A 13,740-nucleotide genomic window follows, 5' to 3' on the forward strand; every position below is an offset into this window, starting at 1 on the left:
TAAACTCATACAGATTGGCCGTAAATAACATTTTTAAAAGATTTAAACAGGTAAATTTCGGTGGCCGTAAATGTTGCTGAAGCTTTGGCTGAGGGGTGCCACTTTAAAGTCTCGCACCACCTAAATATTTTGCTAGGGGTCGCCACTGACGATGGATGGATGGAATGAAACGCGCATTTTGCACTCTCTTTTACTACTACTCCTGCAAACAGATAACTACGATAGCTCTACTACTTCAAATTCCATAGCCACTTTACCGGCTAGGTATATTTTATGTGATAGGCTGCAATTTTATCATTACCTTTCGTAAGATACTGCATACAAAAGTTTTTTTTTTTTATAAATAGCCGATCATACTAAGGTTTTTAGCTTCCCTGTGATAAGGATGGATCTCCTTGCATGATAGTCGATATTTGATTTTTTTGCTTTGCGGGTTATAATGTACAAGAAGACCTTTTAACATGCTATCGCGGAGCTCCGTAGGCGTAAAGTTTGCGGACTAGTGGAGTGCAAAGTTGAAGTATGAAAACTATTTGCTGATAATTGTATGGCGCGCGTTTCGCGCTTACTTGGCCCAATCTCTTTCTTCTGTTCCGTTACCTTACTGATATGTAATTTTCTTTTACACGGAAACTAACACATTAACATTTAAGTACTAGTAAATGGACGTAATAAATAACACAAGTATATAATAATAATTTTGTATATGTTTATGGTCATAAAATTTCAATTCATGCGCAACAAAAAAAAATGCAATGTATTTTTCACTCGAATACCTACAATCGAATAATTCGAATACCTGCACCTTCGAAAGATTATTTGAATGAGTCATTCCATTCCATTAATTTTCATTAGCCCGTCACTAATACTTCCCTACCTATTTGTTATAATGATAGATACGAGTACATAAACAACTCAATTCAATTGATATTAAATTGCACATTACATAAAGACGCACTAAAAACAAATTGAAATTAACCTAAAGAGTATAACCTCAGCTTAATCAACATAATCTCCCGATGTCCTAACAGATAAGCTAATTAAACCATTATCTACAAGAGATAAGGTTTTATGATCTCCTTAATGAACCACTGGTCCTTGAATTGGAGGTGATTGCCGGTTGAGTTGAGGAACACTAGTTGACCAGACTTGTCCATCTCCTGTAGTCCCAGTCGGTTCTGAAATATGCCAACAGGATAATTATATAAAACAGCGTCTACGTCTGAGCACAGGAAAATGAGATCTTTTATTATTATGTTTTTGTATATTTCTGATTTGAAGCCGCCAGACTCAAATGGGATTGAGCCGGACATGTTTGTCGTATGCACCCTGAGCGGTGGGCACGAATCGTCACGTATTGGGTGCCTCATGACGGGTACAGGCGTCGTGGTAAGCATCGAAAGAGATGGCGTGACGACTTGGATGCTTGCCGGAGGGACTGGCCGGAGTACGCACAGATATTTCTGATTATCCAATTTGAACCAAATCCAATTCAAAAGTGTCTCATTTGACTAGCTTGTCAAGTAGCTTATTCAAGTCATAGTACCTAAGCTTTTCCAATTTGAGCTTGGCATTATAATGATTCAACACTACATAGGCTTGTAGTGTTGAATATAAAGTAGGCGCAACAGAAAACTTTAATCGAATTTTACTGCGGTGATTGCAGTCTATGTATAGTTATAACTCTCAGTCTGGAGATCGACGAAACGACATCAAACCGACAACATTCTACCTGTCGGAAGCTTCTCCTGCAAAGTGGCGGTAGAAGAGAATTAGCTTGCACAGTCATGAAAAAAGGTGCATCACTTCGCGACAATGATTCTTATGGATCGACTGAAACAGACGCATGGGGCCTTAAAATAAGTTACAAAATATATTTACACAAACCTTAATATAAATATCTGACTGCTGCAACGTCTGTAACTTGGTAGACTGTCCAGGCACATAGAAGCCAAACCACTCAGTCTCTCTAGGCTGCACTATGGTGTCTTCATCAAACTTCACCAACACGAAATGCTGTAACTTCTTCAGATTCTTAACATATGTCTTGTTGATCTTCCTCTCATTGTTAATGTCTGCTAGGAAGATACTCTTCTCTTTGTATTTAGCCTCGTTCAAGGGATCGTGCCAGTACGTAGCTTGGACTAAGCCGTTTTGAACCCAACTGGAAATAATGCATTGGCAAGTTAACAGAGACTGTTAGTACAAATGTGTTAAAATTGTGTATATAGAAGTAGGTTTGTAAAACTTACTATAACCACTTATGGCTGAGATTTCCAGACACAATAGTCAAGCAATGGGGTTTGGATTTAAAAAGGTCATTCGATCTTACGACTAAAAAAAACAATTACCGCGTTTCCTTAAAAAAATGGTTTGACTGACTTTGTTGACTATTTTTTTTTTTGGATTTGAGTGACTCCATAGAAGCTTTACGGGCTTGTCGTATGTGTATTATGAAACAGTTAACATTTCAAATCAAAGTTCAGTCACCGAACACACAAATAAATGTGGAGAACTTGAGATTATTATGATAAAAGGGTCAGACGGGGCGCGTTCGAGATAATTGGCATAACACATGTCCCGATAACTTTCGACTTAAATCAAATAATAACAATTTTTGTTTTGCTAGCTATATTGTTTGGTTTAAAGATTTCTAAACGCGAATGGCCTGTGATGTGACATTAAAACATTTCGTTAAATCGTATTTATTCTATCAATAAGTAGATAGATATAATTTATGCGTCCCATACCTAATTGCCTGTAAACATTTGTCGTACTCTGTAGTGTCTGTACTAAACGTGTGTCTATAGCTGCATGCACACATCACATCATCTCCCTAGCATTGTCCCGTTTTTGACAGAGTCCGCTTACCTAACCTGAAGATTTGACAGGACCGGTTTTTTACAGAAGCGACTGCCTGTCTGACCTTCCAACCCGCGAAGGGAAAACCAGCCCAATACAGGTTAAGTCACATACCTCCGAAAATGCATTGGAGAATATGGGTTTCCTCACGATGTTTTCCTTCACTGCTGAGCACGTGATAATCATTTATGATCCAAACATGAATCCGAAAACAAAATCCACATACATTGGTTTAGGCCCGTGCTGGGATTCGAACTTGCGACCTCAAAGTGAGAGGCAAGCGTTCTACCAACTGGGCTACCACGGCTCCCACACACACACATCACATTAGCCTTAAATTACATAGGTGGCTCCTTAGAACAAAAACGGCACAAAATGATATAAAGAACATAATGATTATCTCCAGGCTAAACGTAAATATCGCAAGACATGATTAACTAAATTATGTTCCTTCATAGATTAGATAGATAGAACGCAAGTAAGTATACCTGCCTAATAGACAATTATAGTCACTAGTATTATGACCAATTACCACGTAATTAACGGCCTCCGTGGTCCAGTGGTTGAACGTTGGGCTCACGATCCGGAGGTCCCGGGTTAGAATCCCGGTGGAGACACATCACAAAAACCACTTAGTGATCCCTAGTTTGGTTAGGACATTACAGGCTGATCACCTGATTGTCCAAAAGGAAGATGATCCGTGCTTCGGAAGGCACGTTAAGCCGTTGGTCCCGGTTACTACTTACTGATGTAAGTAAGTAGTCGTTACATGAGCCATGTCAGGCGCCTTTGGCGGCTTAATAATACACCAGGGTTGATGAGGTTGGTAATTCATCTCACAACCCACACAATAGAAGAAGATGGAATTATTATAATTACTATGTAAGGTAAGACCTACTAGTGTCTATGTTATATTAATAATAAATATTATTATACAGGGTGTTAGTGACATCGTAACGAATACTCAGGGGGATGATTCAGACCATGATTCTGAGTTAATATCAAGTGGAATTTTTCGTCGCAAAAATCATGTATTTTTTTAGTTTTTTTAAATTATTTTCAATTCTATACTTTTGCGATGGAAAATTCAACTTAATATTAACTCAGAATAATCAGCTGAATCATCCCTCTCAGTATTCGTTACGATGTCACTTACACCCCATACAAATACATACGGTAGCCATACAAGTAGGTATGGATGTTAGTGACACCGTAACGAATATTGAGGGGGATGTTTCAGACCATGATTCTGAGTTGATATCAAGTGGAATTTCCTGTCAAAAAATTCATGAATTTTTTGTGTATTTTTTTAATTATTTTCCTATCCATACTTTTGCGACGGAAAATTCCACTTGATATCAACTCAGAATCATGGTCTGAATCATCCCTTAAAGTTTTCGTTACGATGTCACTAACACCCTGTATCTTCTACACATATTGAAAAGAGAACATTCGAAATGTTTCTGTCCCGTATAATACTCGTAGGCTGTTTGTACGTAAAATCTCGACCATATATATAATGCAGTTTGCCCATTTAACAAGAAATGTCTGAAACATAACATAACATAGTCTATAACAAACTACTGACTCGATTTAGAAAAATTCATTGATTTAAACTATCTATTGAAACTGTAATTATAATACTATGGACTTAAAGCTAGTTTACATCACAGGAACTATTTCCTTATTCCTATTTAAGTATAAATAAGTAGTGGTAAGTGTAATAGGTGAATTAGGTAGGTGCAATTTCCATCATCCTGTGAGAAATCTATAGTTCTCACAAGGATGATGGAAATAGCACCTACTCAATTCAATGTGAAGTCGCAGACACGGCAAAAGCTAGTGCTTACTATTATTATTATTATTATAAACTCACGCTTATTTCCCACCGGGGTAAGCAGAGACTATAGAATTCCATTTGCTTCGATCCTGACACACTTCTCTTGCTTCCTCCACATTCATCAATCGCTTCATACACGCACGCCGGTTCAGAGTAGATCGTATTGAACTATCGTACTAATACATAAGTAAGTATAGAACCTATATAATATTATAGTTAAAGCTAAACAGTTTTGAAAACCAAGTAATGTGTTATTCGCGACCTTCACACAGAATGTAAACATAAGCTTGTGAAGTCAAGTTTGCTAGTAATACAAACATGTTAATATTATATCTAGATAAAGTCGTTAGAAAATTGAAACCAGATTAAATGTCTCTAAACAATGTCAAGGAAAAAGAGGTCAATTAAAGTATAAGTTGTTATTTACTGATAGTTAACGATATTGAGGGTAATAAACTTAAAATAGTGTGTTAGGTTTTATACTTTACTTATATATCTAGCTAGATATAAAAGCTAGATTATTTTTAATTAGACACAAATCTAAGTTTAAATTTAGGCATTATCTCGTACAATATTAAAAACCTTACTTCAATAAGTACCTACCTACTTCAGTTTAGGAAAAGTGGGGAATTCGTTGAAAGAAAAGAAATAATTTTAATACCACTTACCTAACATAAGCAGCATAGTTGAGTAGTTTCCGGACGTAATCACAGGATTTGTGCGTCAAAGGACCACAGTTGGGAACACCATAAACTCCTTGGTGTTGGCCTCCCAAAGAGATAAAGTTCTTTACTTGAGGGATTTTGTGGCCACACTTCTGAATGACGCCTCGGCTAAAATAAAATAGGTATTTGTTATAATGAAGAATTATTTAGGTATTTTACTTTTAAAATCAATGGAAAAGAAAACAAAAGCAGTCTTAGGTCTTTTTTTTATTTTATTTTTCTGTTGGCTTTCTAGAAACTAGGTACTGGATGGGCACGAAAGAAAACATGGGTAAAGACTACCTAGCAGTTCTAGATTTAAATTAAAAAAATATAATATATTGAAAAATTATGTAAGAAAATGTTGAACAAATTAAATAGGTATAAAAATGTGTTGAGAAGCTTGTTATATTATTGACTTAATTATTGTTTATTTACTTAAGTAGGTATTCAAAACTTTGTTTAGCTTCGAGATGTGAAAGAGATGAAATACATACTTACATGAATTGGCATCCCTGTGAAAATCCTATGGCATTGAATCCATTCTGAAGTTTGGTGTCATTCTTCAACATTTCACAAGCCATATCTATTTGTTTGTTTGGGTTCATAAAGTAACCATTTTCGAAGTCTTCTACGGCATTGTTACCAATCCTTATGGACAATATGTATATTCCTGGTATTTGTTCCTCAAGCCACTCCTTGAACGATCCAAGGCTGAATGAGAAGCAGCAAGTGTCACCTGCCAAATAAAATCATATTATATTGGTGGCAGCATAATAAGGCATTTGCCATAGTTATGAAAAAAATAACTACCTACTTACCTTCAAGTAGGTACCTACTCTACAAATGAATTTAGGTAGGTATTTGTTAAGTTTTTATTTTAACTTTTTTTGTAATTAGTAGTGTAAATGTTCCAATTCCTTCTATTTTAGTTGCTAACTTTTCTCAAGAAAGATACCTATTATAGGTACAAATTGGTACAATATATTCTATACTACCTAATTAACTGTAAACAATCATTACTACCAGTAACTATGACTAAAGGCTTGGCAAATCCCTCTAAGGATAACCAAGGTCTTATCCCATTGTTTTATAGACAAGTCTATTTTTAGTTTGGCCCGATAATAAAGTATGAATGAACTCGACGGACGTACCGAATAGGTATCACTGTGGGATATTTATTTTAATATAAATCTAAAACTTACCCATTCCATGCCATAATACTACCGGCGTAGGATCAGCCGCAATTGTATTAATAACAAATAGCAAAATTAACCACTTCATCATTGAAACAAATAGTAAAATTATAAACTTTTATAAACATCAACTAAGTTAATTTAATTTGTGCATACAAGAAATAGAAAGAATACTATAACTTTTCTACACAATTAGGTAATTTTACTTTATGTTACAGAAAAGTATCTACAATACGAGCAATAATTATTTTAAAATAAACTTCACGAACTATTCTCGCGGACGATATTCATTACGTCCATATAACGTCAATGTCAGGCAAGTCAATATTTTCAATTTCAAAACGAAAACAGCAAAGGAGCCAGCAAGACGATACGAGAAAACTTCATGCTATAAAATAGCAAAGCGATACTAGCGACACATTTTTCATTACCTACCTATGAACTACGGCAATGTAAAGATACCCAATACAACCCACAGATGGCGCTAAGCAAGTTCAGTTAGTTCGCTATTACCCCACTAGGTAGCGCTTAAAATTAATTTTCGTTAGATGGCGTTGTAATTGTAACATTGTTATAATTTCAGCCAATTTTACTACGTACTTTTCCTGTTATGGTAGTAGTACTTACGCGTAGGTGTAGGTACTACCTACCTAGGTAGCCACATTTTATCGATAGGAGGGTAGATTATGATAAACTGCATGGTAACAGGTGATTAGCCCATCGGCCACACAATGATCCATCATGGTCTGAAAGGACGCAAACCCAGACACTAGCTGTTTGTTGGTCTTGTTTATTTATGACCCCGGCATCAATATTTTTATTAGCTTCTTCCAATAGGCTAGTTTCCGACTAGTCAAATCAGTTACTTTTTACTAAACGGCAAAAAATACTACGGAATTTGTATGAAAAAGCACACTGTGACGTTGTAGGAAAACGTGATAAAATGTCGGACTTATTATTAGGTTTTCTTTTTATTGAAATTCATAAATAAGATAATTATTTTTTATTGAAAAATGGAAATGTTTTTCGTTAGTTTTAGATCTGTCTTTATTTAGTAATCAGAATTTCATAATTTATTTTGCACCTTACTAGGTGCTAACCCAATTCCACTTAATCCCACTTAATCAACCGAAGGGAGCATACATACCACCACGCTGCTCCACTGCGGGTTGATAGAGGTGTTCTTTACGACTAGTAGCCGGGACCAACGACTTAACGTATCCTCTGAAGCACGAAATCATATTACTTTTTCGGACAATCAGGTGATTCAAGCCTGCAATACTTACCAAACAAACGACAGTCTCACAAAGTGATTCGAAAATGTCCCCAGCGGGAATCGAACCCGGAAAAATTATATAAAACTAAAATCCTAACCAAATGGTGCATTGGTGTTTAGGATAAACTCCGGGATCAGCGGCTTAATATGCCTTCCAGTAGCATCTTACTTTTCCAGACAAGCAGTGATCCAAGTCTGCAATGTTCTAGCCAAACAAAGGACAGTCCCACATAGTAGTTTCGACAATGCATCCCGATTTTGAGCCCAACGCTCTAACCACTACACCGCGGGTTCATAGGCGGATCCGGTAATAATCGTTATTTAAATTAAGAACCTATCTAAGGGTGATGTTAATAAACTAATCTCAGCTGAGACTGCCCTCAAGACCATGCTCAAGTCGCTATTTTTATATAAGAACTGTCACATTGACATGATCTTGAGGGCAGTCTCGAAGCTGAGATTAGTTTATTAATATCACCCTAAGACTGTTCGATAAAGCAAAACAATGGAAAAACTCATAGAATAGCTACAGCATTTCCTAGTTAATGTTTTTTTAATTTGTTTTCGTTGAATATTGTTCGTGTCTGTCTGTGATTGTCTCTATCTATTATGCACAGATAGCGCTAGCTAGGCGGACTTATTGTATCTTCTATTTGAAATGATAGTTTGTAATATTCTAGAAATCTGGACTGGATATATGCCTTTTGAGTATCTGATAAAAGTAGTGGGTAAGTGCCAACGTAATCACTCTACGCGTTAGAAAAGAAAGACTGAATACGTTCCAAATGTGAATTTTCTCGATTCTAAGTTCTATAAGTGCAGTCATGTGCAATATTATGAACTCACTAGAACCCTGTCGCACAAGATATTTGTCATTTAGTGGACTTACAGTTAGTTCACTTTGACAAAAACTTAGTGTGACATGGTACTAAAATCTGCAACTTACATTTAATATTAATGCTTCCGAGTCTTGTGACCATACATCCTAAAATATCACCTAATAACATAAAAAAGAACACTAAAGATTTATTTTCATTTGAGGAAGGTTGTTGATGAGGGTTTTTGTGAGGTACAATCAAAGAGCAAAAGTTCAGTCACTAAGCCCAGCGAATTATTTCTAAACAGTGGTGAAATTATTAACCAGTAGTTGTCATAATCATAAAATTTATGATTTTGTAGGTGTTTTCGGTCTATTACAGAAACGACATGTAACCAGGGGGTCTTAAGTGCAACCAGTTAATTTATTGCTTTGCATGAAACTGATTAAACTTTTGCACCTTATCGTACCTAGGTCCCGCCCTTACGCAGTTTCGGTATCAATAAAATAAAAAGACACATTATGATTTTTCTTACTTTAATCGATTGAGGTATGAATCTGATAAACACATGGAGCACACAATGCATAGAATCTACAAGCAAGTAGACACACGGGAGTGTTGTACAAATTGTGTTCGTCTATCAAAATTACAAAAGTGATATGTTCAGAATCTATTAAAGTTTCAAAAAATATCGTAAATTACAAGCTGGCATTTACACACACGCCAGGAAACAATTTCAAAGAAATTTACAAAACAAATCGGCACTTAATAACAAATATTGCTGCGTTTTAACAGTGACTTAGACTTAACTTATATGGCTCATGACAAAATCATTTACCTCACACTAATAGTTCATCTTTGTATCTTACAGGCTAATCAATATACAATACAAATGTTCTGTTACAGCTACCCTTACAATTACTTGTTATTCTACCTCGATCACAGTCTTATGGAAATCACTATAACGTCTATAAATTATAGTCCAATCACGCTGGGAACATCGACTGACTAATTGGAGATCACAAGTCAAAGATTTGCCTTTGATATAACAAAATTGTCTTCAAGCCTTCTAATGTCATTGACCTTCGTCTATTTTTCTTAACATAGAAACCCGACGTGATCCCGATCTAGTGGACAACTAGATTGTACAGCCTCATATTGTTAAGTCAGATCATTGATTAGAGGATTCGCATAGAATCTGTGTGCTTGATTATGTTTTGTTGGAGAGTTCTGAGTTTGCGCGGGGACTCCGTGAAGTCGCTGGAGTCTGAGGAATCGCATCTCATGTTGTAAGACCTGATCCTTCGAGCGCGGGTGTCGGAGTCATACATTAAGGTATGCGTGCTGCCCTTCCTTGACCTGAAGGGTATCCTGTAAGGGGTACTGTTCTGTACGTCTGACATGGACCTGATGTGCCGCCGCATCTTAGATTCCTTCGAAAGCGGCGTGAACACGAACGTCTTCACTGGTTTTGCCTCTTCAACAGACCTGGAAAGAGAGAAAAATTATGGTTAGTTTCGTAAAGCTTTAGATTGTTTAGTAACGTAGTTCGGATCATACAGTTTCGAATAAGTTACATATTTTTGTTCGGATTTCGGAAAATTTGTATCCCAAATAAACAAAAAAATGTAACCACTAAACTTCGCTTTAAATACTGCTTGCGTAATCCTATTATCCTTATCCTCTCTATGTGTCCGAACCACACTCCTTTATATCTTAATTGGGGTAGTCAGACGTACATCCTTTGCAAGATGAACTAAAATCACTTTATTTTATTAATGAATTAGGACATAAGTTTGCTAGCGATTGTTAGCCAAGCAAACACTTTTGAATTCCAATTATTTTTAAATAGGTGCCTATGTTCATGGATGTGAATTGCCACGAAATATTTGAATAATTAAATGGGAACAATTGCTATTATAAACTGGAATTTGAAAACAAACAATTCTAGGGATTTTCATAATTACTTAGACTACACGAGAAGATAAGTTGATGATAAAAACCAGATTAGTTCTTGGTAAACACAATAATTAATCACTATCTGCGTTTTGTAGACTTTTGTGGTGATAACACATTATTACAACTACATACTTACGAGAAATAAAATGACTTGTATAATTTAATGTCTTCTAGTTATTGCCACAATTATTAGATAATAATTTCATTTGTGATTTGTTTAGTTGATACTATTTCCTCGTCGCGGGAAAAACATTAAAGATTGTTTTGTCTAACTAACAGTAATAGTGTCACGAGACACGAGTACTTTCAATGAACTCATCCATAATAATATTATAAATGGAAAAGTGTACGTGTGTGTCAGTCTGTTTATTTCTCCGTCTTTCACGGCAAAACGGAGCGACAAATTGACGTGATTTTTTAAAGTGGCGATACTTAGTTGAAGGGATGAAGAGTGACATAGCCTACTTTTTGTCTCATTCTAACCCCGAACTTCCCTAAAATGGAGGGTGAGAATTTATATGGAGTATTCCGCAATTTTCAAGGTAGAAAGCTAAAAATTGGTATGCGGATTGGTATTTGTGATTAACAAAAAAATCGTGCATCATGTCTTTTTAAATCTTCGACTTCGACGGAAAATTCTGGTTTGAATCATTCCCTTTAGCATTCGTTACGATGTCACTAACACCGTGTAATAATTTCTAACAATGATTGTAAACATGTGGCGATGCGTTTCGGGGGTATGTGACCTAACCTGTATTGGGCTGGTTTTCCCTCAAAGTTTTCGTTACGACGTCACTAACCCTCTGTATACTCAACAAAGTATATTATTGTTACGAAAATAATTCTGATGCAAGCTTGCACGTTTACGTTATCAAGACCACGTGTCGGCAATATTACGTAGGTACCTCATAAGACAAGATGTCCTATTCACATTACGTTTTACCCTATCAGTTGTGATAACGATATCGATTAAAGAAGAACATCTCATTTAAATGTATCATTAGATAAAACGGGCCTACAGAAATATAGCGGTGTATCTGCCTTATTAATTTGTGATGTCATAGACGCGTGTTTATTTCGAACTGATTTTTTTATGCCTTCTTCTTCTTATCGTGTGGGTTGTGAGGTGGAATACCAGCTTATGATTGAGCCGCCAAAGGCCCCTGACATGGCTCATGTAACGATTAATCACTTACATCAGTAAATAGTAACCGAGACCAACGGCGTACACGCATTCCGAAGCACGGATCATGTTGCTTTCGGACAATCAGGTGATCAGCCTGTAGACCAAACTAGGGATCTCAAAGTGATTTGTTGTGATATGTCCCCACCGGGATTAGTAGTATTTACAGGAATCAGCACCAATACATAGGTATATTAACTTACACATGAACAATAAACTTGTCGGATAAATGATTACACCATAATTTTGTATTTAACATAATCTTTACTATCTATAAAGATTAAAGACAAAAGTTGTAAACGGCAAACATTCTAATAAAATATGGGTACTTAGGTACCTACGCAATTATTTTCATTAGCATCATAACTCTCTAAGCTACAAATAATCTTGCTTGATCATCAAAGCAAATAATTATACTTTATTGTACATACATACACGAAACATTTTAAATCATACACACAAGACATATTATTGCACAATTGGCGGCCGTATTTCTCATCATGATCTTGATCAGGTTTGTTAAATGGTATAAATGATTGAATCAAGTTGATTGGTACCTACTTCAATGTAACTGATTTTGCAAAATATTACCGATATCTACACACGACACAGAAATACAAAAAAAAATCATTTATATAAGTATATAAGTGAATTTATGTTCGTTAGTCAATATAATATTTGGAAGTCCAGGGAAGGTTTGGAAAAAGGTGATAGATACTAAGAGTAAGTTCACCGGGTCATCTAATTTTATACATAATAATGATATTACTAATATAGCCTCTATGGTTACACACATAAGCAATCAATTTTATTGTTAATAAGAGTAGGTAGGGATGTATCAAAAGTAGGTTATTACTAAGTCAAACATCACTAATTTAAGAGCCACGCTCTTATCGTAGTAGCATTCTCCATGCATACTTTTTTAGGGGCAGTGGTTTCCGTCTTGCCTTCCGCCGCGTATTACTCTGTCTGACGCGAATGGGATGGCGCCCAGAGTAGTCTATTTTAAAGCCGTACTAGGACTCATGTCCTGCATTGCCGTGTTACTAAGTACCAAGTCAATGAATTAAAACTTCGATAAACATCAATAGCCATTAATATATTCAAAGTCAAAGCAGATAGAGTAAAACTGCAATGTTATTAAACATGACGGCCACATTGCAATAAAATAACTATTAGTCGTGAACTTCACTTGAGTCGATAGCATAATAGATATCACAGAAGACCATAATAGTGTACCTTAATGTTTATTTTAAACTAAACCATACTAGCGCCTCAGCCTGGATTTTAAAGGAGATTGGGCGAATCTGGTCCAAAAACCTCCACTGATGAGACTTATTTGTAATGAAAGCTTATGCTTTCCCTATGATTTATGTTTTGGATTCTGGAAAAGATCCTCCTTAAAATGATATACAATATGATACATACTTATTTATGTAGACTTAGTTATACAGCAACAAATCTTGAGTCGATTTTAGCCCCCACTGTATTTTATGTCATTTTTAGCCAGGACAAACATGGCCGTAAAAAAGAACCCCGAGACAGAATCTGATAGAACTTTGCCAGATTCATAGGGAAAGCATAAGCTTTCATTACATATAAGTCTCATCAGTGGCGCTTCTTGGACCAAGTTTTTATACAAATGTGCCCATTGTCACTTTACAAATATAGGCAATCCTCTCAGAGGACGTCCTGAGCCGAGGTTCGCGCCCAACTGGGCACCCAGACGAATTATTTTAAATTTGTCCCGGGTGACAGCCCTCAGCGCTCCGATTTGTCCGCCGAAGTAGTTAATGCCATCTGCAGCAAATCTACAATAAGTCACGTCAAAAGAAAAAAAAAACCCTTTGTCCGGGTACAATTTCGACCCTAAATATAAGTAGTTTTCTTAAAGAAATTTAG

At 36.0% G+C, this 13,740-nt stretch overlaps 2 protein-coding genes across 2 annotated transcripts in view; both read right to left on the reverse strand.

The window, feature by feature from the left end:
- Positions 1-685: 685 nt before the first annotated feature.
- On the reverse strand, positions 686-6,954 carry LOC126372538 (palmitoyl-protein thioesterase 1). The gene is made up of 5 exons (XM_050018356.1): positions 6,612-6,954; positions 5,908-6,145; positions 5,371-5,535; positions 1,888-2,164; positions 686-1,178 (listed from the first exon to the last, which is right to left on the reverse strand). Exons 1-5 carry the CDS (start codon positions 6,691-6,693, stop codon positions 1,053-1,055), a joined length of 888 nt encoding a protein of 295 aa, XP_049874313.1. The 5' UTR covers positions 6,694-6,954; the 3' UTR covers positions 686-1,052.
- Positions 6,955-9,215: 2,261 nt separating this feature from the next.
- Positions 9,216-13,740, reverse strand: part of LOC126372572 (uncharacterized) — a 30,502-nt gene continuing 25,977 nt past the window's right edge. Inside the window, exon 2 of the mRNA XM_050018399.1 lies at positions 9,216-10,184. Within this exon, the coding sequence (XP_049874356.1) occupies positions 9,875-10,184 (310 nt within the window). The 3' untranslated portion in view covers positions 9,216-9,874. The remainder of the gene's footprint in view (positions 10,185-13,740) is intronic.

Source organism: Pectinophora gossypiella, chromosome 14, assembly GCF_024362695.1.
Source record: "Pectinophora gossypiella chromosome 14, ilPecGoss1.1, whole genome shotgun sequence".
In the NCBI taxonomy this organism is placed as follows: domain Eukaryota; kingdom Metazoa; phylum Arthropoda; class Insecta; order Lepidoptera; family Gelechiidae; genus Pectinophora; species Pectinophora gossypiella.

What these genes read in the sequence shown, in the direction of transcription:
- LOC126372538 (XM_050018356.1), bottom strand. Translation starts at nt 6,693, where the DNA reads ATGATGAAGTGGTTAATTTTGCTATTTGTTATTAATACAATTGCGGCT. An exon ending in AGTATTATGGCATGGAATGG is followed by an intron (nt 6,146 to 6,611) that starts GTAAGTTTTAGA and finishes TTTATTTGGCAG; the next exon opens with GTGACACTTGCTGCTTCTCA. An exon ending in AACTATGCTGCTTATGTTAG is followed by an intron (nt 2,165 to 5,370) that starts GTAAGTGGTATT and finishes CATTATTTCCAG; the next exon opens with TTGGGTTCAAAACGGCTTAG.